Raw genomic sequence first — 27927 nt, forward strand, 5'->3', positions numbered from 1 at the left:
TGTGATCAGAGTGTGGCAACAAATAATATGCGCTATGAGAGATCACGTGGTGGGTGGAGGAGCCATTGAAGAGCGCAGGGTACTACCCAGCTCGAATCAGGAGCTTTAAGTCAAACAATTTACATATGTTCTTGAAACTTATAGCTCAGTATTTTCTTTAATTGTAACAAAAAACATGATAATATCCTTGCAATAGATCAACTCTAAAAGATTTCCACCGTCAAACAAAAATAACGTCCCTAAAACCGTGTCCAATTATTGCCAACTTTAACCTTACTGGCAATGCACCTGAGAGTACATTTCAAGAAGTAGGGGGAGGAGTTTTATCTGTACAGACCTTTCCTCATTACTTATTTATAAGTACAGTAAATTCAGACAACGGACGTATGCATTAATGAGAACACTGAGGAACTGATGAGTTGTTCAACTGCCATGTGATGAGGTAGGAAAACATTTTAAGATTGTATTGATTAACCTTGAATAACCTGCTGTTCTTTCAACAGAAGCCAAGACGCAAAACGTAGAAAATAAATAATAGAAAGGTGACCAAACATTAACAAACTTCCCAATCAAATAGATCTCCAAGTGACTAACGCAAGATTCTAACAACCCCTTTTAGAAAACAGACAACGTTAAAGACAACACATGTTGTTTTTAAATCTATTTGCAAACATTAGCGCAACTAGACTAATCCATTGGAGTCATTTACTTTCATAGATTAACTACTGTCAAAACTAACACTTATGGATTTCTTACTAACGCAGAACATAGTTAATGTTTTACTGAAACTACATTGAAAGTTTACTGCATGTTGGCAACAGACAAAGGTATTCAAACAAGGCAACTAGCACGTTTTGCGACTTTCTTTAAACAGAACTTGAAAAACCAAAACAATGGTGTCTCGCAAGGATAAGTGTCAAAAGAAACAGGTGTTCACACTTTACATACTGAACCCAATCATCTGACTATTAAGAGGTTTCTTTTCCCATTACAATCAATGAATTGGTTCAAATAACATTTTACACATTAATAACATCCACCCTATCATAGTATTTAACTAGAACACATACAATGTTTACATTGGTAATTAATTTGCTAAGTGCAAACAGCTTCAATTCCTGTGGAAAGTCAGATCCACAACTGCATTTACTCACTACATGCAACAACTTTCTCTGTATTAAACAACAGCATTATAATTGTGGGTTTGTATATATGTGTCCCTTTGAACCTGAATTCAGTATACTACTCATTACATAGGCCTGGTATAGGTGGGGGATTCAACAAAGTAATTTATCTTTATTTACATGAACCACACCCCTTCTTCTCCAGTTTTCTAACATACCTGAGGACAGGATTTCATACTCCACAAAAGGGGGCTCCAATAAAAAGGTTCTTTCAGAGATCAAACAAAGGTCAGCCACTGAATGATATTTATAAGTGAATGCTTGCAGTTGTAATGCAACAGTGCACCCACATAGACACTGGTACTGTTACCTGGGAGAATACACTGACACAGCTTTATGAGCGAGCTGTTCTTGTTTTACAGTCATAGAACATCAGATTATCTACCACTGGGAACTTGTAGCTGCATTGAAAAACCCGTCTTGCATGAACCAAATTAGTTTTGTGGAAAAGGGGTTTTAGTGAGAAGGTTTGACGGTGGTCTGGGCACCATGCTTGTAAACTTAGATTAATAATGTGAAAGGGATATTAAGGAATTTAGACTGTAAGCTCCAATGGGGCAGGGACTGATGTGAATGAGTTCTCTGTACAGCGCTGCGGAATCAGTGGCGCTATATAAATAAATGGTGATAATGATGATGAAGGGGATGGACAAAAAGGGAGATTTTGGCTCTGAAGACAAACATTGCAGAGCTCCCTTTATGCAATGTCAGTTCTAAACTCGGGTGAAAACTGGTTTTATAGGAAGAGCGGTATTGCAAATAAGCATATATATCACACATTTTAATACACTATTGTACATAAATCTCAAGATAAAGAGAAGGAGAGGTTACAAATAGGGTTGGTATATATCAATTTTAGAAGTACATTAAATAAAATAAGAAACAGTGGCCTGTAGATGCAAATTAAAGCAGCAGATTATATCTTGCTTACTTGGAAATAATTATGCAAAACAAGTGGGACTAGCTTGTCTGTGTGTAGACAGTGCTATAAAACTGTAATAATAAAGTTGTAATATACAACACAAATATACAGTTTAGGATATATGTTCACCTCTATGAGGTTTGCATATATGCTGGGCAGAAATGTCAAATGAAAAATACATAGAAAATACTAAACCCTGATTTCTAGGACACTATTCACATGGTTGCTTTTGACAGCCCTGTGTCTTGAGCTGGCCTTTTACCAATACAGTACACTGCATTTTTCATCCATTAATTCGTTTTGCCATTAATTAGGTTAACGAAGCCCTGTTCAACACATGAAAAGTGAGTCAAAAAACTGATTCTAATAATAGAAGACGTCCCCTGTTTTTCCAAAGTTACAAGCGATAAACACATATTCAGGTAAATATTTATAACCATATCATAACAGAATATATGTGAAATGCACACAGTGGCCATATATTGTTAAGAGGGAGTTTGTTTGTCAGTTTAAAATATAATAGACCAACAAGGAAGTACACTTAGGCCTGGGTCAATTAAATACAACCACAGAAGAACTTAAAATATTTATCACCAACAAGAAGGAAATGAATAAGAGATGACAACCCCAGGAGCCAGTTACACATGGTAGTTTAAAAGTTTACTACTGGTTCCAAATATTTTAGATTTATAAAAATGTCAATGTGTGCAGCAGATTCTGTGACCTTAAAACGACTAGCAGCCTTCATCCTCCAACTACCAATAAACAACTAAGCATGCACTGTATGGTCTGGCATGGCACTATGGTACATTGGAAAATGTACTTCACAGCATACCTCATAAGCTAATTGTCAAATCTTAATTTGACAATTAAGATTTGATTATAAACAAACATTCTTATAGAGATATACAAGTGTCTCAATGATGTTTAGGACACAAATTAATATGAAACACTTCGGAAAGCTACAAACACCACTAAAAGAATAAACACAGGTTGAAGTTTATTATATGAAATTTTGCAGTCCAACAAAATGGACGTGGTTCTGGTTGCTGGGTTATATCTATATACATCTCAGGATCAGTCCTGGAGGAAAGGTCAGGGGAGTATGGCTGCCAAACAATGGCAGTTGGGATATAGGCATTAACAGATCAGATCCTTAAAAACAGTTCATCATAAAGCTACAAATACAATAGTACACACCAGCACAGCTACAGACATTGCAGCGCGTCAGGAGATAACACACTTAGGGCTAGATTTACTAAGCTGCGGGTTTGAGAAAGTGGGGATGTTGCCTATGGCAACCAATCAGATTCTAACTGTCATTTTGTAGAAGGCACTAAATAAATGAAAGCTATAATCTGTGGTTGCTATAGGCAACATCCCCACTTTCTCAAACCCACAGTTTAGTAAATCTAGCCCTTAGAGTTAGATCAGGTGTAAGACACCCCCAGCCTGCTCCCCTCTACAGAACACCCCCAGCCTGCTCCCCTCTACAGAACACCCCCAGCCTGCTCCCCTCTACAGAACACCCCCAGCCTGCTCCCCTCTACAGAACACACCCAGCCTGCTCCCCTCTACAGAACACACCCAGCCTGCTCCCCTCTACAGAACACCCCCAGCCTGCTCCCCTGTACAGAACACCCCCAGCCTGCTCCTCTGTACAGAACACCCCCAGCCTGCTCCTCTGTACAGAACACCCCCAGCCTGCTCCTCTGTACAGAACACCCCCAGCCTGCTCCTCTGTACAGAACACCCCCAGCCTGCTCCTCTGTACAGAACACCCCCAGCCTGCTCCCCTATACAGAACACCCCCAGGAGCCCCCTCTACAGAACACCCCCAGCCTGCTCCCCTCTACAGAACACCCCCAGCCTGCTCCCCTCTACAGAACACCCCCAGCCTGCTCCCCTCTACAGAACACCCCCAGCCTGCTCCCCTCTACAGAACACCCCCAGCCTGCTCCCCTCTACAGAACACCCCCAGCCTGCTCCCCTCTACAGAACACCCCCAGCCTGCTCCCCTCTACAGAACACCCCCAGCCTGCTCCCCTCTACAGAACACCCCCAGCCTGCTCCTCTGTACAGAACACCCCCAGCCTGCTCCTCTGTACAGAACACCCCCAGCCTGCTCCCCTGTACAGAACACCCCCAGCCTGCTCCCCTGTACAGAACACCCCCAGCCTGCTCCCCTGTACAGAACACCCCCAGCCTGCTCCTCTGTACAGAACACCCCCAGCCTGCTCCTCTGTACAGAACACCCCCAGCCTGCTCCCCTGTACAGAACACCCCCAGCCTGCTCCCCTGTACAGAACACCCCCAGGAGCCCACCACTCACCCAGCACAGCCCGCAGGTGCTTCAGCCGGGTGGGTACGTCCTTCTTTGGGTCCAGAACTTTCTGTGTAGATTTCTTGAGGTCTCCATGACTTCTTCTGGAAAACATCCCGCTGAGGGGCGAGCGGTGACCGGGGTGAGCAGAGATCTGGGGCTGTGATAATCCCGGGCTCCTGCTCTACATGGGTCTTATGGCAGCACCAGCTGCAAGCACAGGGATCGGCCTGTCTATGATTGTACCCGCACTCTCCAGAGGTGTGAGCTGTCCTCCACCCTGTCCCCTACTCCGGGCTCCTTCCGTGTCCCTGTTCCCGGCTCCTGCTCTCTCCCTGTCTTCCTACCCGGGCGCTGTAAACACGGAACTGACGTCACAGCAGTGCTGGGAGGGGGAGGCAGTGTCTGCGAAGGCCAGCAGAGGGCGTGCGTTCCAAAACTCATTCCACACGTCCTAAGGCTGCAGAAGGACACACAGAAGAAAAGAAGATTTTATTTCAATATCAACATTTTATTTTATATATATATTAAATGGGAGTGCTTTATTCAATTCAATTTTATTTTAAAATGGGCTGTGCTTAATTTTTTATATTTTAGTATAATGGACGGGTATCTTGGGCTGTGGGAGGGGGGGGGGGGGGTCGGGTCACGGTAATGAATAAGACTGGGGACCCATGGGATGGCAAATTTGGGACCTCTACCCATTATACCTCTGTACATTAATATCTGGAGGAGTTTGGAATCTATATTTGTCATATGGACTGCTATATTGAAAGGCATACAAGTCCCATAATGATTAATAGGTGATTATGTGAATATCAAATTACTTGACCTATTTTGAAGTCTTTTGGTAGATTCATTGTTGTATCTGTCACAACATGGTGTGATTATTAATTTTATGTGTGTCAATATTTTATTGAGTATTATGTTAATAAAATAAGGAATTTATACCTACCCAGCACTTTTCAAATTGGTGTATTGTTTATTTTAAATTTGCCTGTGTTTGTTTTTTCTATTTTAGTATAATGGACAGGTGTCTTAGGGTGGGGGGTCACCGTAGTGAATACGATTTGGACACAAGGAATGGCAACTTTGGGACCTCTACTCAGTGTACCAAAAGATTAAAAAAATTAACAGTCAATTTTTAAATAAAGTTTTATTAAATAAAACATTTCTCCAAACCTTTGTTCACCTTTATTAAATATAAAATAAAGTCTTCTTTCTTCTTATGATGTGATTCAAACCAAATTGGGGAAAACATGCATTTTCTTCTGGCTTGCAATGGGAAAAAGCCAACGCTAAGATGATTGCATCTTTATAATGAGGCACAGAGCACACATAAGTTGGTTAATGACTGATTGTCAGTGACAAGGGACAGAATAATGTGTGTTTCTTATCCTATCAGAGTGCTGGAATGCTGTAGGAGGTCCTTTTATGTCCTGTGAATCAGTATCTGGAGCGGTGTACTGTAGTTTAGTTTCGATGGGGTGCTGGGGGCATGACAATTTAAATGTTAAGACAGGGCCGTAACTAGGACTGTGCATGAGGGGCGACCGCCCAGGGTGCAATGCTAAAGGGGGGCATAGTTTATGAATATTTTATGCTCATTTGGTTAAAATTGAGGACTAGGGGGGGCGGAAGTTTTCCTTCTGCCCCAGGCTCTAAAATTTTAAGTTACAGCTGTGTTAGGAGGTAAAGAAATATATGTGAGTTAAGGAAGAAAAAATATTGGTCAGAGCAGGAGGGGTTACCTTAGTGGTTTGGGTAGGCAGGGAAAGGAATGGTGGTATCCGACAGACAAGGGTAAAAGAGAGGGAATAGTTTGTGAATAAAAGAACCTTGAGAGAAATGAGAAAAGATGACCATAATAAAACGAGAGAGCAGGAAGAGGTGAGACGAGTAAGGTTTGTAGAAGGATGAACGAAGCAGAGAACTGGATGGTGAAGCCTGAGGGGTATTAGAGGTAACAGTAGGGGAAGGTGGGGCAGGTACGGAGTGGGGGTTGGGTGGAATGGAAGTAGTAGGTGTGATGCTGAGTATATGGAAGGGATAATGGGTTAGGGTTTGTATAAATAGATGTTGGGATAGAAAGGTATAGATGAGTTTGGTCTCTGTATTAAGTGATAAGTTAATACAATGATAAGTGGCTTAGTGGTTAACACGTCTGCCTCATAGCACTGGGGTCATGAGTTCAATTCCCGACCATGGCTTTATCTGTATGGAGTTTGTATGTTCTCCCCGTGTTTGTGTGGGTTTCCTCCAGGTGCTCCGGTTTCCTCCCACACTCAAAAAACATACTGGTAGGTTAATTGGCTGCTATCAAATTGGTGTGTGTGTGTGTGTGTGTGTGTGTGTACTTGCATTCATATACATGTGGGGACATTAACCTGTTCACACACCAGCACTGTGATGACCTGAGTCGTAGTGGGGACAAAAATTGAGGTCCCCACAAAGCTTCTCAAGGCTAATCAATGCAGGGTATATCCCCGCGAGTCACTTTTGTGTGCGTGTGTCCAATGTGGAGGGGAGAAAGTGCGTGTGCATCCCACCGCTAGAGGCCAGTATTCCTTCCAAATGTATAGCAGGAAAAGGATATAACTGCATCCTGCCGGCGCTTTGTACACCAAGTGGATAAAGACACAGTCGAATCCGTCTGCTGCTGAAGGTAAAGCGGGGACCATGAAACATGACAGAGCCCACTGGTAGCTCCAACTATAGTCCAGAGAGTAGTGGAGATGAGTATGCCCCTGACACTTCGGAGGAGAGCGGTTCAGACACCAGCGATGATGCCCCGTTGCCCACCAGCGCAGCAGAGTGCAGGTACCCAGAGATGAGTTCTATGTACGACCAATCTCAACCTTCTGCTAGTAGTGTTTTAAACACAGGGACATATTCAATAGCCGACGGAAACACCGAAAATCTCGCTGCGCGCAGACTATTACCATTATTACGGTAATAGTGCACGTAAAAACAGTTATTACGGTAGTTTTCTCGCTGGATTTCAGCTCGCAGCTCCCTGAGCCGCTGAAATCCAGCTTACTATTACCGTAATAACTGTAATAGTTTTAACGCGGCGGGATATTCTAACAATTGAATATGCCCCAGTGGATCGGAGAGAGGACGCAGTGTTTGTCCAAATGCTATCAAGAAACAGTGATGGCTCCAGAGCGTATAACAAAAAGCAGTACTGCCTGTACTGTGAGAAGCCTCTCTTAAAAATTGCCCGGCACATGGAGCATGTTCACTGCAATGAGACTGAAATTTATCAAGCACTTAAAAGAAAGGTGCATTCAAATGGCACATCTTCGCAATAGGGACAACTTTGCACACAATGCTGAGGCAATGAGGACAGGCCATGGCGTTCTGGTCCCGTGCAAACTTCCAGACAAAGAGATGGATGCTGAAGGCTTCATGCACTGTGTAGCCTGCCAGGGCTTGTTTACAAGGAAATACCTATGGCGACACAAGAAGAGATGTAAGTTAAACCAAAGGGGCAGCAAGCTCACACCTGGCAAGAACAGAGTCCAGTCACTGTGCGCCTTTGCTCAGCCTGTTCCACTTGACATCAGTGATGGCTTTTGGAAGCTCTTGAGTGACATGACCCAGGATAAAGTCTTAATCGCAGTCAAAAATGATCGATGCATCATGTAGGTGGAACAGCATTTATTCAATCTGCTCGAATAAGATGTTGGCAGGCACAAGTACATCCGTCAGAAGCTTAGAGAAATGGGCAGGCTACTGCTACAGGCCAGAAGAGCTACCCCTTTTGAGAGGATGGAAGACGTTACCGCCCCATCAAACTTTCTGCACATAGTAGACGCTGTGAAGCTGGCAGCTGGCTATGACGAGAAGAAAGGTATATTGAAGACACTCTCGCTGGCACTCAAGATTGGGCATGGCCTGCAAAAGATAGCAAGCATTGCGGAGTGCCGAGCCATGATGGAGGGCTGCACTGCTGTGGTTGAAAACACACGAAATTTCAGGAAGCTATATGAGGTGAGATTGAACGAGTTGATCTCATCAGCTGCCTTGAAAGCTCTTAAGAAGTCCAAGTGGAACATGCCTAAGCTCTTACCTTTCTAGGAAGATGTGAAAAAATGCACTTGTACCTCGATAAGAAGCAGCAAGCCTACCGAAATGGGCTATCCACCAAGCCTACGGTTAACTATTGGGCACTACTTGCAAAAGTCACCCTGGCACAGGTGATCTTGCTTAATTGAAGAAGGGAAGGGGAAGTTTCCAAAATGTTGCTGACTACCTTCTCCTCAAGATATAGCTTGGATCTCCACGAAGATGTGTCCCTGGCGCTTTCGGTGGTTGAGAGGAAGCTCTGCTGGCAATTCACTCGCATTGAAATCCGAGGTAAACGAGGGAGAAAAGTCTCCATCTTGCTGACACCAGTCACGCAAGCTGCAATGGGACTTCTTGCAGAAAAGCATTATAAATGTGGAGTGGAGAGCCAAAATGTCTACATGTTCGCCAGACCAGCTGCCTTGTCACACATCAGAGGCTCCGATTGCATACAGCTGTTTGCCCAAGAGTGTGGGGCCAAGCATCCGCACACGCTGTCTTCCACGAAGCTTCAAAAGCACATTTCCACTCTCTCGAAGGTCCTCAACCTAAACGACACAGAACTGGATCAGTTGGCAGACTTCCTTTGGCACAACATCAGGGTGCACCGGCAGTATTGCCGCCTCCCAGAAGGTACCCTCCAACTTGCCAAGATCAGCAAACAATTAATTGCTCTCAGGAGTGGTAGACTGGCCGAATTCAAAGGCAAGAATTTGGACGAGATGCACATTGATCTGGAAGGTAAGTGGAAAATCTGGTGTCTGATGTATGCTTTTGACTTTTACCTCAGTCATTTACATATCTGTTTCTTTTTAGAACTGGTCCAGCTACAGAGCGACATGTCAGATGATGAGCAATCCCCCGTGACAGAGGAACAAGTGGCCAAGCCTTTAGTCGACACTTTCATGTCAGAAGAGAGGCGGTGTATGGACCTGGCTATACGGAACCAGTGCCCAGCCATGGCTTCCACAGGTAGGTGTAGCATAGTACACAGTTTTGCTACGCAGAAGAACCTTGCCTTCTCTGTATTTTGCGGAGCCATAATGAACCACTCCACTTCCTTTCAGGTTGCAAAGAAGTGCGGAGGAAATCCTGGGACAGAGAGGAGATCCAGCCTGTGGAGAAACACCTGATGAGGTTTATACAGACGTGCCAGGTGCCCGTAAGGCGAGACTGTGTTGTGTGCCTCATGGCCGAACCATCCATACTGAAAGACTGGTCGGGGGTGAAGTTCTACATAAAAAACCGCAATTCAGTTTTAAAGAGTGTCAGTGTCAGTGAGTGGAGGGGAGGAGAAGGAGCAGAGAGGCGGCGGTAGTGAGACAAGGTAAGGAAAGACGGGGTGAGGGGGGAGGAGGGCGCCGATTTTGTAAAAATGCCTAGGGCGCCATGGACCCTAGCACCGTCCCTGACAGTCAGTAAGAAACAGTGACAAACACTCTTTAAATACTTTAGTAAAACAAAACAAAATGAGTAATAGGCTAAACACTGAAGTGGGGACAATGTAACTGCAGACTGCCTAAATAACTAATTTTGCTCTGTATTTACTGTTAAAAATTGAAAGGGTTCACCTTAGCAGAGGGAAGATATACACTAATATTATAGAACTGGTGTTACTTGAATTAATGGGGGAATTCAGTTCCCGCCATAGGTCACAGGACATCAAGGCGATGCCCAACTGTGCTTATTTCCAGATATTATGGTACCCAAACATCCCTGATTATCTATGGGGTGCATTGAAATATCATTGAAAATACATCCCACGGAGCACCCACAAAGTTCCAGGGGCCACCCAACCGGTCCAGATAGTATACATCCAAGACTAACTGTACCAAATCTTTTAGCTCATCACTGCTGACAGGAGTAATATCAGGTGACTGGTGAATGACAAATGTATAGTCAGTACCCATAATGCAGTATGGAAAAAAATGATAACTTCGGTCCTCTACATCTCACATACATAGGAAGACAATTAATGGCTTCTCTTAAAACAAAAAAAGATGACTAGAGAAAAATATATTACAAGATCAAAGGCAGCTTGGATTTGCAACTGAGAGTTCACATTTGACTCAGTAACTAATGAGATAGATCTGGGTGGATCAGTGGATACAACACATACAAGGCATTTTATACAGTATGCCACAATAAAATAATTCAGACCAGAAATATTAGTACTGCTATATTTACCTACGTTCACTGTTCTTGCAGTCCAGAAATATTAGTACTGCTAAATTAAAATACGTTCACTGTTCTTGCAGTCCAAAAATATTAGTACTGCTATATTTACCTACGTTCACTGTTCTTGGAGTCCAGAAATATTAGTACTGCTATATTTACCTACGTTCACTGTTCTTGGAGTCCAGAAATATTAGTACTGCTATATTTACCTACGTTCACTGTTCTTGCAGTCCAGAAATATTAGTACTGCTATATTTACCTACGTTCACTGTTCTTGCAGTCCAGAAATATTAGTACTGCTAAATTAAAATACGTTCACTGTTCTTGCAGTCCAGAAATATTAGTACTGCTATATTTACCTACGTTCACTGTTCTTGCAGTCCAGAAATATTAGTACTGCTATATTTACCTACGTTCACTGTTCTTGCAGTGCAGAAATATTAGTCCTGCTAAATTAAAATACGTTCACTGTTCTTGCAGTCCAGAAATATTAGTACTGCTATATTTACCTACGTTCACTGTTTTTGCAGTCTATAAATATTAGTACTGCTATATTTACCTATGATCACTGTTCTTGCAGTACAGAAATATTAGTACTGTTAAATTAAAATACGTTCACTGTTCTTGCAGTCCAGAAATATTAGTACTGCTAAATTAAAATACGTTCACTGTTCTTGCAGTCCAGAAATATTAGTACTGCTAAATTAAAATACGTTCACTGTTCTTGCAGTCCAGAAATATTAGTACTGCTATATTTACCTACGTTCACTGTTCTTGCAGTCCAGAAATATTAGTACTGCTATATTTACCTACGTTCACTGTTCTTGCAGTGCAGAAATATTAGTCCTGCTAAATTAAAATACGTTCACTGTTCTTGCAGTCCAGAAATATTAGTACTGTTATATTTACCTACGTTCACTGTTTTTGCAGTCTATAAATATTAGTACTGCTATATTTACCTACGATCACTGTTCTTGCAGTACAGAAATATTAGTACTGTTAAATTAAAATACGTTCACTGTTCTTGCAGTCCAGAAATATTAGTACTGCTAAATTTACCTACGTTCACTGTTTCTGCAGTCCCAAAAAATAGGTACTGCAATCTATATTACTACGTTCACTGTTTCTGCAGTCCCAAAAAGATAGGTACTGCAATCTATATTACTACGTTCACTGTTTCTGCAGTCCCAAAGTGTGTGTGGTTTAGGGGTACGCTCTCTTGTGCTGCATATAATGGAGTACAAAAATTTGGAGGATAAAGTAGGGAAAGATCAAGACCCACTTCCTCCTAATGCTGAATTGCTGCCACTAGTCATGACATAGATGATGAAATGCCATCAATGTTGTCTGCCAAGGGCGATGCCCAATCTCCTAGTAGAGGGCATGTAAAATCCAAAAAGCCAAAGTTCACTAAAATTAGTAAAAAAAGAAAATTCAAATCATCTGAGGAGAAACGTAAACTTGCCAATATGCCATTTACGACACAGAGTGGCAAGGAACGGCTTAGGCCCTGGCCCGTGTTCATGACTAGTGGTTCAGCTTCACCCAAGGATCTAAGCCCTCCCCCTGCCCACCCCTCTAAAAAATTTAAGAGACTTAAGCTGTCATCAACAAAACAGCAAACAACTCTGCCTTCTAAAGAGATGGCATCACAAATCCCCAAGGCGAGACCAAGGGTGTTGGTGGTTGCGAAGCCTGACCTTCCCATTACTCTACGGGAAGAGGTGGCTCCTTCCACCACTTGCAGCATGCCCTCTGCATATGCTGGAAGGATCACCCACAGTCCAGTTACAGATTTGGCTAATGAAGGTGTGAATGTTGTACACCGGGAGGATGATATTGATGTAGCTGGCACTGAGGATGAACTTGACGAGGAGGATGCTGATGTGGTTATCTTAAATGAGGCAGCAGGGGGGGAAACAGTTGTCCATGGGATGAAAAAGCCCATCGTCATGCCTGGTCAGAAGACCAAAAAATCCACCTCTTCGGGCTGGAGTTATTTTTATCCCAATCCGGACAACAAATGTATGGCCATATGTAGCTTATGTAAAGCTCAAATAAGCAGGGGTAAGGATCTTGCCCACCTAGGGACATCCTCCCTTATACGTCACCTGAAGAACCTTCATAATTCAGTGTTTAGTTCAGGACCTGTGGCTAGGACCGTCAGCAGTCCAGGGACACCTAAATCCCTTGGTCCTGTTGGATACAAACCACCAACACCCTCCTCGTCAACTTCCTCCACGATCTCCATCAGATATAGTCCTGCAGGCCATGTCACCAGCATGACTGAGTCCTCTTCAATCCGGGATTCATCCGAAGAATCCTGCAGCGGTACGCCTACTGCTGCCGCTGCTGCTGTTGCTGCCGGTAGTCGGTCATCTTCCCAAAGGGGAAGTCGTAAGAACGCTACGACTTTCACCAAACAGTTGACCGTCCAACAGTCGTTTGCCATGAGCACAAAGTACGACAGTAGTCACCCTATTGCAAAGCGGATAACTGCGGCTGTAACAGCTATGTTGGTGTTAGACGTGCGTCCGGTGTTCGCCATCAGTGGAGTGGGATTTAGACGGTTGATGGAGGTATTGTGTCCCCGGTACCAAATCCCGTCTAAATTCCACTTCACTAGGCAGGCGATACCCGGGATGTACAGAGAAGTACGAACAAGTGTCCTCAGTGCTCTGAAAAATGCGGTTGTACCCACTGTCCACTTAACCACGGACATATGGACAAGTGGTTCAGGGCAAACGAAGGACTATATGACTGTGACAGCCCACTGGGTAGATGCATCGCCTTCCGCAGCAACAGCAGCAGCTGCATCAGTAGCAGCATCTCCACAACGGCTGCTTGTTCCAAGGCAGGCAACGTTGTGTATCACAGGTTTTAATAAGAGGCACATCGCTGACAACCTCTTAGAAAAACTGAGGGAAATAATCTTGCAGTGGCTTACCCCACTTAGACTCTCCTGGGGATTTGTGGTGTCAGACAACGCCAGTAACATTGTGTGGGCATTACATATGGGCAATTTCCAGCACGTCCCATGTTTTGCCCACACCGTTAATTTGGTGGTGCAGTATTACCTGAAGAGTGACAGGGGTGTGCAGGAGATGCTTGCGGTGGCCCGCAAAATTGCTGGACACTTTCGGCATTCTGCCAGTGCCTACCGCAGACTCGAGCAACATCAAAAAAGGCTGAACCTGCCCTGCCATCACCTCAAACAAGAGGTTGTGACGCGCTGGAACTCCACCCTCTATATGCTGCAGAGGATGGAGGAGCAGCAAAAAGCCAATTCAAGCCTACACAGCCACCTACGATGGGCCACGTGTTTGTGCCGCCCACTTGTGTCGCTTAGCTTAGACATCCAGCTACCTTGGTGCAACCTTTTGGACTAAAAACAATATTGTGAGGTGTGAGGTGTTCAGAATAGACTGGAAATTGGTGGAAATGAATGTTATTGAGGTTAATAATAGTGTAGGAGTGAAAAAAAAAACCAAAATATGGATTTTAGCACTTTTTATACTTTTTAAAAAAAAAATCAGAACCCGAAACCCAAAATCAGAACCAAAACCTTTTGTGGGGTGTTTTGGCAAAACAAATCAGAACCCAAAACCTCAAGCTAATCAGAACCCAAAACCCAAAACCCCAAAAGTGGCCGGTGCACACCCTTACTTTATTTAGACTTCCCATTTTTTAGGGATGTATTCAGATAGGAGTATGACAGAACATTTGTAATTTTACATGCAAATTTTCAGTTACACTGTTTAGGATATGGCGTCATGTTATTGACACACATCTGTAATTGTGAAACCATCTTTGACCAGATATGCTCTACTAGAGCCAAGCCTCCCAGTTATTAATATTTATTTTTAGACAGGGATATCCATCCCCTATAAAAGAACTCCCTTCACCCCGACTATATTTAGCTCTTTACCTATTCACCACGAAAAAACACTTGTGTACTAATTCAGTTTAAAAAGTCTATGTTTAGCATCTACCCTGTATCTTTATGATATGGTTAGTGTTTTTTTTATGGTATGTACAATAAGCTGTGTTTTATGACATTGAAGCATAGTTGATACTAATGTTCCCTCTAATGTTTGAAACAAAAGAGCAGAATTTGTTTGGGTGAGAAAAAAATCTATAGATTTTTGAAAAGAATGCAGTAAGGACAACGCAACGTGAATGTACTGGCTATGCAAAACACTGGACATCTGTTTTAACAATTTTATATAAATATTCATTTACAGCATTTCATTCTTAGCATTTTGACCAGCAAATGACAAACATAGCATGTCCTGTAATCACCAAATGCCTATCAAAATTTGCATCAAGTGATGGGAAGAGTTTGGTGTTTAGGGGTATTACTTGTTAAGAATTAGTTGTTGTTTGGCAGGATGAGATTATTTAAATTGAATAAAGAGGGTGAAACGGTGCATTTACAGGGATGTTTCCTGCTTTAAAGGTAGGTGCGCAGTTTCTTTCCCCCCCCCCCCCCCCCCCCCCCGAAATGACCTGCGTTGTAAGAGTTCCTGTCTCATTCTATTTTTTAAATGGATTGCATTGTGTATTTTCCAGTTATCCTTATGTGGGAAAGCTAATTTCTAAGCACACTTTAACTGATGTGATAAAAACATTTAAAACAAGAAAAAAGAACACATGTAATGTGATTAATTTAAGTCATAAATGAGGCTAAAACACAAAAAAATGGGCAAAAAGCTTAAAAGTTTCAACGAATGGTTTGGTCTTAAAGCTGTACTGCCACCTAGTATATAACTTCATGGTACATCATGCAGCTGTTTTTTCCTGTCATAATCTGTCTCCTGCAGCTCCTGCCTGCCAAGAACTATGCTGGACTTTTGCCTTTATATGTATCCAGCCTGCTGTACCACTGTTTCCCCCAAAGGGGTCACTGTGGTACTTGGACTGCTCTCCTACCTGCCAGAGCTAAGCTCGCTCCTCCGGTGTCTACTGACTCCTGACACCCGTGACTCCTTCGGTGTCTCCTGAGTCCGGACACCTATGAATCCTCCAGTGTCCCCTGAGTCCTGACACCCGTGACTCCTCTTGTGTCCCCGGAGTCCTGACACCCGTGACTCCTCCGGTGATTCCTGAGTCCTGACACTCGTGACTCTTCCGTTGTCTCCTGAGTCCTGACACCAGTGACTCCTACGGTGTCTCCTGAGTTCTAACACCCGTGACTCATACAGTGCCCCCTGAGTCCTGACACCCGTGACTCCTACAGTGCCCCCTGATTCCTGACACCCGTGACTCCTACGGTGCCCCCTGAGTCCTGACACCCGTGACTCCTCCGGTGTTTCCTGAGTCCTGACACCCGTGATTCCTCCGTTGTCTCCTGAGTCCTGACACCATGACTCCTCAGGTGTTTCCTGAGTCCTGACACCCGTGCCTCCTCCGGTGTCTCCTAAGTCCTGACACTGTGACTATTCCGGTGTCTCCTGAGTTACTTGAGTCCTGACACCCGTGACTCCTCCGGTGTTTCCTGAGTCCTGACACCTGTGATTCCTCCGTTGTCTCCTGAGTCCTGACACCATGACTCCTCAGGTGTTTCCTGAGTCCTGACACCCGTGCCTCCTCCGGTGTCTCCTGAGTCCTGACACCGTGGCTATTCCTGTGTCTCCTGAGTTACTTGAGTCCTAACACCCGTGACTCCTCTGGAGCCTTGTGCCTCTTGAGTTATCCAGGTATCCTGAGAACCGTGATTTTACCTACTTCTCCAGCCTCAGAATAAAGACTTGTCATCCGGCCTCTCAGCACTGACTCTTTGAACTATATTATTGCCAATCCCTGCATTTGGGGCTTAATGAGTTAGAAGCACTAACCAGACAGTTAATTCATTAATTGTACCCCTTTACGGCACCATAGCTCTGGACATAGTACTAAAAATTACACCTCTGCACGTGTCCTGGCCGCAGACCCCTTGGACACTGGCTGGTCTCAGTCTGATCCACTTTCCCCAGGGCACAGAGATCACCAGTGAACACAGCATGCACAGAGCAGAGTAATGGAGCTTGTGAGCACATTGCAGAGTTATGCATTCTCCCATCTACCTAACCTCGGCATCTAGCTAGCCACAACGCTGTTCAGTGTGTGAAGTGCACTTAACAATTGCCAATAGCCCAAGTATGCACCTTAACAAGTGACAATAAGCTCAGATGTGCACATTACCAATTGCCAATAGTCCTAAGTGTGCATCTTAACAAATGACAATAACTCCAGATGTGCACATTAACAATTGTCAATAGTCCCAACTCTGCACCTTAAGTGCCAAAAGCCCCAAGTGTGCGCCTTGACAAGTATCAATTGCCCTGGGCAAACGTCACTCCTTGATAAATTTCTCTCATAATGTCTTAAAAAAGACCCAAAAAGAAACACTTACCCCAAAAAATTGTTGGGGTATACCAAATGTAACATACAACTTTGTACAAAAAGATACACAATAAATTACAATGCAATAATTAATAAAGCCACCAAAATGTACTATAAAAGTACACCATAGTTCATGCACAGATATCGGAGCTAAAGAACAGTATACAAAACTGATTTATCATAAATGTTATAAGACAGTAATAAAGGATAAGTATATACAATAGTTTTATAATGAAAACATGAAAGCACTAAACAAAATTTGTTGAGTACAAAATTCTGACGGAAATATGAACGACATGAAAATGCCGTGGTTTACTATAAAAGTTCTTTCTTTGCTCACAATATTTTTAAAGTGTTTGGGAGGAAAAATACCCAGGGCCGCACATTTCATCTGCAATCGGAGTATCTGGTGGACAGAGCCAACCACCATATCTTTCATCTTAACTACCATAACACTTTGATCTAAATCTACATTCGGCTCATAGAGTCATAGATTATACACCATTGAATCTTCACTTGAAGTTTTGGAATAAATAAATTCATCTCTAAATGAGAGGTGGGTCAGGATAAAAATTTGTCAGGGGGCCCATAATTGTTATGGGCAGCCCTGTATGTAGCTATATGATTATATCCTGGTTTTGGATCCAAATCAGAACATTTTCAATCACTCTCAGCAGTGTTTCATTTCTATAATAAGTTCCTGAGCAATGCAGACAGAAGAGGCAGTTTAAACTTCCAGCGAAATGGCCCCTGGATTAATTTCCTTTCAACATAGAGGAAGGATGTCTGGGCCTCAAAGCCAACAGATGTTTGGAATAAGCCCATCATCTAATCAACCAGACCCGATATGGCTTTCTATAGAGGGTTTCCTTTCTTAGTGTTGATATGCAATAGTTTTCATGATCGTGCTGCAAACTGTCACTAATAGAGAGAGGGAGAGTAACTAACACTTCATTATTTGAGGGACTTGGTATACTGATTAACTTTGTTCACTGGCACTGTGGCATGGGGCACCCCCTTGGCACCTACTTGAACAGTTGCCCTTACACATCTTGCATCTTTAGTAACAATATTAGTGAGCAGCTGACACAGTTATCAAGAATAATCGGCACTAGATCATTTCTTATGGTAGAATAAATGCAAACCTTTAGTACATCTCTTTTCTCCCCTGCACAGTTCTTTGTTACAGTACACATGTAGACAAAGGCTTGCACAGGTGGTCTTGAGAGCTGCCATTCTCTGTGCTTAAGGACTATCACACTGGCTCTCAACCTCTCACCTATACACTTCCAGTCCCAGTATATTCCCCTTATTCTTACTCAGCACTTGAGCTCTCTCTACCAGCTAGCTCTCACATTGTCGCTTTTCATGGGTAAACTTAGTAAACATGTTCTGGATAACAGTCTCCAAGATCAGGCCTTCCAGGAGGTCAGGTCTACAACACTCTGCACTGGCCTGCCACATTGAGCTCTCATGCACTCAGTATCTCCCCAACTCCTCATGGCCTTCACTGGGTTCTGGAGCCTGCCTTTCAGAATGCAGAATCGCTCTACACTCGATTGTCAGCTTACTCTGCAATCACTGGGATCTAGACCTTCTATTTGTTCCTGCTCACCCCCCAGCTCCCCCCCCCCCCCCCCCACAATCCAACCCTGGATTTCAGATGGGCTCTGAGAGACATAGAGAGGAAAAATGTTTACTAGGTGGTAGTGCAGCTTTAAGACATTAGTGGGTCAAGATAGCCATATTAGTCGGTCCCCAATTGTCTGTGCAAAACATGAGCCGCACTTAGGTTTAGATATGTGACTGCAGCTAATGTTACAGCAATGTAGGGGCTGGCATTCTGATTTTTCTTTGTATTCTCTTTTTAACTTGCATCACATGCATGGGAGATATACAAGACACACAGCAGGGAAATAGCAGGATTTCTAAAGGGGTAAAGGGACCCTAAATGTAAACATTTATAGCTGAATACTTGCATTAACTGTGAACAATCACAGGGTGTTATTACTTAATGCATACATCCCAACATTATTAATTAGAAATTGGGACAAATTAGACCATGCTTCGCAACTGCCCAAACCATGCCCTGATGCACCCCTGCCATGCCCAGTTATTTGCAGGTTTTTGTCAAATGCCACATACTATAAATCACGTGCATAGCATAAAACCAACATACAAATATATAAATTCCAAATGCAGAAAAGATTGTACAGTTTACATTCATTGTGACCATCAGGCCGTCCTCCTCTACTTCCCCTCAGGGGCAGGCTGAGCTGGGGGGCAGAGGGGCACCTGCCCTCTGGACCAGTCCCATAGTGGTGTCAGGCGCCGCTCCTCCACTACTTCGGGATGGCCGCCTGTCAATCCCACGTCACTTCTGGTTGTCTGGCAACCAGACTGTCTGACCACTCTATTGGATTGTCCCTGTGCACTGTTCACTACTGGAAGTTACCGATCTGACTTGCCTGACCATTCTACTGGACTCTTTCCTGTGTACCTCCACTGCCTGCAGGTTACAGAGCCGGCTTACCTGACTACTCTCTCTTGTACCTCGCTATACGGCTCAGTAAAGGATCGCGACCTGCACGTCTCCTGCGGAAAAAACCATAGTTCCTTGCCGGGGTTCCTGGAGAAGACTGTTGGCGCTTTAGACTCCGCACCTTCTACTTGAGCTGCGCCAATGTTAGCAGGTACCCCTTGTATCAGAGTTGTGACAAGTGGGCTACCTTGGGCTGGGTCCCTGGGCCACCTGCATTTTTTTCCCTTTAGAATAGGTTGCTGAGTCGAGTATTGTCTCCAGGGCTGCAATTTGCCAGCCCTCCCCTGCTTCCCCTCTAGCCTGAAGCACAGGACTATGGGAAATATTGATTGCCTCTACACAACAAATGAGGGAGGATTTTTGTTTTGGGGGGGGGTGAGGTTGGAGAGGTGAGAAATCAGCAGTGGTGCTATTCATGTGCGCTACTCTATACACTAATCAATATTCACGTCACTTTGCATGACATGAACATTGTTTCTGCTGGCTTCTAATTGGCCACTTGAGGTGACGAATTAGAAGCCATCATAGTAGACTTCCCACAATGGAAAGGCAGATAGGACAGAGCTGTGATTACTGCAGGTCGTGACAAGGAAGAGCTGATGGAATCAGCAGTGGCAGTTGGGTGAGTACTGATACCTATATTAATGGTAGTTCGCAGCAGAGGGCCCTATAGAAAGATTTTGTAAGGCCCCTCAGGTACAGCCCAAGTTAAAAAAACACATATACACATGGAGCTGTAACAGGGCAGCTGTGAATGTGATGTCCTCCAGCTGAGGGTATCATAGTAGCTGTACCCCTGCTACTGTGGTAGTTACACCTTTGCTATATACTTTTATCGGGTAGTACTCCTACTGGTTTCTTATTAATGGACATTATTGTTATTGCTGGTATATTACTAGATACTACAATTGCTGCTAACTCTAGTATTACTGGTGGCTATTAATAGTCGTTATAGGTACTGTTGACATATTACTGTGCAGTACTAATACTGCTGGTAGCTTTTTACTAAGCATTACTATTAATGTTATATATTACTGGTTATTACTACTACTGCTGACAAGCACATAACAAAACCAAAAACGTAATTTGGCTTATTCATCAAGTGTAATGAGAGCTGCAATGGAAAGTTCAGTTAAAAATGTTTTTCTAGCATTTCGATACCGAAGGCACTGAGAAACACCCACAAACAAAAACATATCTGCTAAATCTCCCCAAAGAGCAACAGGAATGCAATATGGTATGTGTCTGACATTGTTAGCATTATCTATTATCTAGTTATCTATTAACTAAAGTAATGTGATTCCTGGTACTTTTTAAATTCTAACAATAGCTGAATGAGAGCGCTGTTTATATAGTAGTACTACAACACACTTTTAATAAGGGTTAGGAAGATAATGTAGCTGCCAGGGAAACTTGTGGTTCAGATTTAACACATATACTCATATACATATTGCTATTCTCTTGTCATAGATCATCATCATCATCATCATTTATTTATATAGTGTCAGCAGATTCCGTAGCGCTTTACAATTGGGAACAAACATTAATAAAACAATACTGGGTAATACATACAGACAGAGAGATAAAAGAGCCCTGCTCGCAAGCTTACAATCTATGGGACATGGGAGTTTGATACACAAGGGTAAGTGCTACATCATAATGCATATTTTTCAACTAGATTGCAAAGCTAAAAAGTATTGAGTGGGCTGTATGATCAGTCACACAGCAATGTTGGTCATAAGGTTGTTGTCTTGTGTTAGCTGTGTAGAGGGTGGTAATATGGTAACCTAGGGAGTTTAAGATGGTGGTTGAGGAATATTATAAGCTTGCCTGAAGAGGTGGGTTTTCACTTTTCAGAGAACGCCTGAAGGTTTGAAGACTAGAGGAAAGTCTTATTGTGCAAGTAAAGGAATTCCACAAAGTGGGTGCAGCTTGAACAAAGTTCTGTAACTGAGAATGGAGGATGTGATGAGAGTGGAAAAGAGACGCAGATCTTGTGCAGAATGGAAGTGTTGAAGTGTAAGATAATTTAGATAACTGGAACACTGTGAAGATTGTTTGTTCCTTGCCAGACCTGGTCTGACTCAGGATATAGTGATTAGAATTATGTTAAAGGACATTTGTCCTGTGTAACAGGTTTCATTAATGCGTGTAATATATTGACTCCATAGGTACTGTGCAGTATCTGTGCCATGATACTGAAGCATTGCTGTCCATCTTTTGTGACCCAATCAATCTTTGGTTATTTCCAGGGAGCTTGTTCAATGATGTCCATTGTTTTCTTTATTTCTTTTATCTATCAGAGTATATTTATTAGCAGTTAGTATGTAGGATATTCAGTTACCTTTACAGTTAAAAATTTTTAATGTTGGTTATCCTGCTATTCCTGCTCTGACCCACACATAGGGGTAAACAAATTTGACATGATCCGGCCTAAGGCAAGCATGTAATAGCCATGTGTCAAATTAGTTTACACAAAACCCTAAAATAATGCTATCAGGATAACTCTTGGATCTTCCAGTTATTTTTGGAACATATAAAATTACATCATTGCATTTCCTCTTTCTACTGAGACTTTTATAGAAGTGCTTACAAGACACTAACATTACTGTTTGCTGTGCAATGTTACAGAACAAAATGATCATTTCATATGAACAATGGATTTTGTGTGCTACCCATTTTTTTCAATATGCCATAAGGTTACAGGTTATAGAAAGCAAACATTGAGCTAGAAAAATGTGACATTAAGAAACTTGTTTAGCCACAAATTACATTCAATGAGAAAGATTGTTTCCTTGTCTTGTAAAAATTCTGAAACAAAGTTTCTCATTTAATGCTATGTGTCACTAAATGATCTTCTGCACACTTTTTAGCTCAATAAACTGATTCATGTTTGGACGTACGTCCATTTGTGTAGTGTATCTTTTATGAAAGAGCTCTGTGTATGCTCAGAAATGGACCTTACGCCAATGGATGCAATTCATGTCAGAACGCAAATGACAGATACTACTGCCTACGACTTAAGAGGTGGGAGAATGTGGAGATTATGTGGACTAATGTAGGCCCTGTAAAGTAAGGGTCTTTCAGTGTAGTTGCAGCCAATTCAAGTATAAATGCTGACTGATAGTGATGACTGTCATGGCATAGTCTTTAATTTAAAAAGTAGGTATATGCGTACTGCTAGCTAGCCCAGGACATCTGTATGCAAGTAAGAGAGAATATAAATATACAGTGTATGTACAGTACACATTGAAAGCATCTTTTGGTAATGTATTCTTGCTTTATACCTTACTTTATTGTCAGGATGGCAAATTAATTGATAACATAACAAGTTCCACACACTTTCTCATGACCCTAATGCTAATAGAGACTAACTCCCTAGACACCGGTCACTATCTGGCATCAGTCACACATGAACAATGAAAAAGACAGGTTTAAATAATTTACATTCCTCCCACAGCCCTAGCTTGATAGACAGGTAACACTCCCACTTTTCCTCTAAAAACAAGTTATCCAAAGGTGTTCTGCTTGATTACTCTCACTGCAGACATACCCTGTCAGCTGTGAAATCTATATATACTGCTGTATAAATGTGTAATTCTGCAGTCTTGCCCTGCAGACTGTCAGCTAAATATCTTACTCCTCTCCTGAAAGCCTGTGGCAAATCACTCAATTTCTCGCAATATACAGTCAAGTCCATAAATATTGGGACATTGACACCATTCTAATATTTTGGGCTCTATACACCACAACAATGGATTTAAAATGGAACTAACAAGATGTGCTTTAACTGCAGACTTTCAGCTTTAATTTGTATTTACATCTAAATCAGGTGAACGGTGTAGGAATTACAACGGCTTCTATATGGGCCTTCCACTTTTTAAGGGACCAAAAGTAATGGGACAATCGACTCAAAAGCTATTTCATGGACATGTGTGGGCTATTCCCTCGTTATTTCATCATCAATTAAACAGGTAAAAGGTCTGGAGTTGATTCTAGGTGTGACATATGCATTTGGAATCTGTTGCTGTCGACTCTTAATATGAGATCCAAAGAGCTGTCACTATCAGTGAAGCAAGCCACCATTAGGCTGAAAAATCAAAACAAACCCATCAGAGAGATAGCAAAAACATTAGGTGTGGCCAAATCAACTGTTTGGAATATTGTTAAAAAGAAAGAATGCACCGGAGAGCTCAGCAACACTAAAAGACCCGGAAGACCACGGAAAACAACTGTGGTGGATGACAGAATAATTTTTTCCCTGGTGAAGAAAAACCCCTTCACAACAGTTGGCCAAATCAAGAACACTCTCCAGGAGGTAGTTGTATATGTGTCAAAGTCAACAATCAAGAGAAGACTTCACAAGAGTGAATATAGAGGGTTCACCACAAGATGTAAACCATTTGTGAGCCACAAAAACAGGAAGACCAGATTAGAGTTTGGCAAACAACATCTAAAAAAGCCATTACAGTTCTGGAACAACATCCTATGGACAGATGAGACAAAGATCAACTTGTACCAGAGTGATGGGAAGAGAAGAGTATGGAGAAGGAAAGGAACTGCTCATGATCCAAAACATACCACCTCATCAGTGAAGCATGGTGGTGGTAGTGTCATGGCGTGGGCATGTATGGCTGCCAATGGAACTGGTTCCCTTGTATTTATTGATGATGTGACTGCTGACAAAAGCAGCAGGATGAATTCTGAAGTGCTTTGGGCATTATTATCTGCTTATATTCAGTAAAATGCTTCAGAATTCATTGGACGGAGCTTCACAGTGCAGATGGACAATGACCCGAAGCATACTGCAAAAGCAACCAAAGGCTAACAAGTGGAATGTTATGCAATGGCCAAGTCAATCACCTGACCTGAATCCGATTGAGCATGCATTTAACTTGATGAAGACAACACTGAAGGGAAAATGCCCCAAGAACAAGCAGGAACTGAAGACATTTGCAGTAGAGGCCTGGCAGAGCATCACCAGGGATGAAACCCAGCGTCTGGTGATGTCTATGCGTTCCAGACTTCAGGCTGTAATTGACTGCAAAGGGTTTGCAACAAAGTATTAAAAAGTGAAAGTTTGATGTAAGATTGTTTAGTTTGTCCCATTACTTTTGGTCCCTTAAAAAGTGGGAGGCACATATATAAACCGTTGAAATTCCTAAACTGTACACCTGATTTGGATATAAGTTCCCGCAAATTAAAGCTGAAAGTCTGCAGTTAAAGCACATCTTGTTTGTTTAATTTCAAATCTATTGTGGTGGTGTATAGAGCCCAAAATATGAGAATTGTGTTGATGTCCCAATATTTATGGACTTGACTGTATAAGTAGAGTTTTTATTTGAAATGCAATATTTATAGAAATCATCATCACTATTTATTTATATAGCGCCACTGATTCTGCAGCGCTGTACAGAGAACTCATTTACATCAGTCCCTGCCCCATTGGAGCTTACAATCTAAATTCCCTAACATACACACACACACAAAGACTAGGGGTAATTTTGATAGCAGCCAATTAACCTACCGGTATGTTTTTTTCAAACGAAACTTACGTGCAAGTTGCGTTTGGACTTGAATCGGGCCTATGGCGTTCAGAAACATTTGTGTGACAGCAGTCATCCTGAAATATACAGAAAAAAAGGCAATTATGATTCTGATTTTATGATCCCAAAGATCCTTCTCAAAATCCTACTATATGATTTAGTAAATAACATCAAAGACATTAGATATTCTAAGAATTAAGCAAATTTATGTGGAAAGGTCCCTGTGCTTGACTTGTACTGTTTACTGACCCTGCTTTTGACTGCCACCTGCCTTGTAACCTTAACCTGTTTTCTTATTTTCCATAGTCTGTCATCAGCCCTCATCTCATATTGTTCTAAGACTTTGTTTTGGATCTCTGCCAGCCCTGACCCGAGCCTGACTGCTAGTCCCTGTTAACAGCCTATTATTCCTTCCTTTGGGCCATGCCTTGGGACTCTTCATCAAGATCCTCAGTGTCCATGTATTTTCCCTGCCTATATCCTTCTACCTGCTGGCCTCCTGTTGTGGTCCGTCCACACCCACAAATAACCAAACTGATAAGCCCCTACTACTATGGGTGAAGTTCTAGGACAACCAAGAATTGGGGGACACATTGGGGGAATACAACTGGCCACAATGTGACACAGTGTGTCTCCGGAAGAGCCCATGGAGACATATCGTGTTAGAGTTTTTAATAAAATCTCTGTTCTTTTTCCCTCGTGTCCCATAGAGTTGCAAAGGAAAATGAGCAAAGATTCTGTACCTCATTAGCCAGCAATGTGCGCAGCCAGACATAGAGACAATGTCCAGTGGCACCTTGCATTCTATAAGAAAGGGGGCTCCTATAGATGAACATCCCCAATGGGCTCTAGGGGTCTGATAAGCCAATGTGTATTCATAACAATAAGAAAATAAAACACAACAAATTAGAGAACAAAAGTTATTTGTTGGTAACTAAATAATTAAAATATTATTAATATTATTATTATTATTATTAGTAGTAGTAGTAGTAGTAGTAGTAGTAGTAGTATTAGTATTAGCCTTTATTTATATGGCGTCACAAGATGTCCACAGCACCATACAGATTACAAACAATAAGGCCATGCAAGATATAACAGCACAGAACAATAAACGGGTAACACTATAACTCTTAAAGCTCTGAGCACAGCTAATTGTATCCAGCTACAGGAAGGCTGGACGGGGAAGGGTAGAATGGTAAATTCGGCATAAGTTGAGAACCTGTGCCCAAATGTATTTTATTGTATTTTTGAGAAAATGTGAGGATATCCAGGAGATGATGGCGGTGAGGCAACCGGATACCCAAGAGAGGTGGGAAAGAGAAAGATCAGAGAAAGAGAGTGAGAGCTGAGTGTCATTGGTAACTTTGTCCAGGGCATTTTCAGTGGAGTGGAGGGGGCGGAATCCAGATTAGAGAGAACCAAGGAGGGAGTTATCCGAGAAGTAACTGGTGAGGGGGTTGCATACAATCCGCTCAAGTAATTTAGAGGTAAAAGGGAGAAGAGAAATTGGGTGGTGCTTCGAGAGTGAGGTGAGGACAAGATTGTTTTTTTTTAACAATGGGTTAGATAAAAACATGTTTAAAGGATTAGGAGAAGAGGCCAATGGAGAGGGACAGATTAAAAAGATGAGCAAGGTGGGAGCAGGTGGTGAAAAAGAGGAAGCCAAGGAGGCGAGAGGGGATAAGATCCAGGTTGATGGAGGAGAGGATGTATGAGGGAAATTACTTCTTTACCCTAAGTGGGATGGAATGAGTACAAGAGTTGGTGGCTGGAAGAAGAGGATGGTGGAGTGGTAGGCGTGGCAGAAGAGAGATACAAGGAGGAGATACTGTGCCTGATGGCCTCAATTTTACATTTTAAATTAATTAAAAACAACTAAAATAAATGTTTTCCCGTCAGAGGTGTTTCATGTCCTTTACCAGATTCAGGAGTCACTATGAACAGAAGATAAGCCCTTATAGATGGAGTTCATGTGATATTCTCCTAGAGACTCTCTCTCTCCACCTTCAACAGTATAGGACAGTGTTGGCTAACCTGTGACACTCCAGGTGTTGTGAAACTACAAGTCCCAGCATACCCTTCCAGCAATAAGCTGCTATATATTGGCAAAGCATGCTGGGACTTGTAGTTTCACAACACCTGGCGTGTCACAGCTTAGCCAACACTGCTATAAGATCTTCACCCAACGCGTTTCAGCATCCAAGTGTTTTTCAAGATGGTGGAGGAATAATCTTGCTCTGACCTATTTAAATCTCTCTTTTCCAATAGCTGTGAAGATTCAATTAGTGTGTCAGAAGCTCATAAGTGAAAACCCTATCAATATAAAAAACTCTACCAGTTGTAATGAATACAGAAACTCATATGGCCCAAATGAATACATTTACTAGCAATACATTTTTAAGCTAAGATTTTATACATTTTTTCAAAGGTCTGTATCTTTTTATTTCTATAAACACTGTCAGGGGTGGGTTGGGAACTTAAAGTGGCCCTGGAGAAAAATTCTGAAAGTTGCCTCATGTAGGTGGGACTAAATAAATGGTAGGAGAAGCCAATACGAAAGTTGGTTTTAGGCGATGCAAATGCAATGGTGGGCAGAGTCTGCCTGTTACAGTTGTCACCCCTTTATAATACTTAACTGGCTCATGGAGTTTAATTATTAATCCTCACCTCATCAATTACATCCATTCATATTCATTAACCCCCTTATTACCTTCCTCAGTCTTATCAAAAGAATGTAATGTGCGCCCAGAGTGTCTGTCCCTGTATATGTATGCCCA

At 42.4% G+C, this 27927-nt stretch overlaps 1 protein-coding gene and 1 long non-coding RNA gene across 4 annotated transcripts in view; one reads left to right on the top strand and one right to left on the bottom strand.

Moving 5' to 3' along the window:
* RALGAPA2 (Ral GTPase activating protein catalytic subunit alpha 2) overlaps window positions 1–4788 on the bottom strand; it is a 246852-nt gene extending 242064 nt beyond the window's left edge. For both annotated transcript variants that reach the window (XM_075203830.1, XM_075203831.1), the window contains exon 1: window positions 4439–4788. In XM_075203830.1, coding sequence (XP_075059931.1) covers window positions 4439–4544 — 106 coding nt within the window. In that variant the 5' untranslated portion in view covers window positions 4545–4788. The remainder of the gene's footprint in view (window positions 1–4438) is intronic.
* Window positions 371–27148, top strand: LOC142144704 (uncharacterized). 2 transcript variants are annotated; one of them, XR_012689776.1, is made up of 4 exons: window positions 371–442; window positions 2421–2528; window positions 25457–26265; window positions 26403–27148. It is a non-coding gene; the product is annotated as an uncharacterized LOC142144704 (long non-coding RNA). The 2 variants fall into 2 exon arrangements; XR_012689775.1 differs by having other exon boundaries at window positions 25457–27148.
* The last annotated feature ends 779 nt before the right edge of the window (window positions 27149–27927 follow it).

This window comes from Mixophyes fleayi, chromosome 3 (genome assembly GCF_038048845.1).
Source record: "Mixophyes fleayi isolate aMixFle1 chromosome 3, aMixFle1.hap1, whole genome shotgun sequence".
Lineage (NCBI taxonomy): Eukaryota > Metazoa > Chordata > Amphibia > Anura > Limnodynastidae > Mixophyes > Mixophyes fleayi.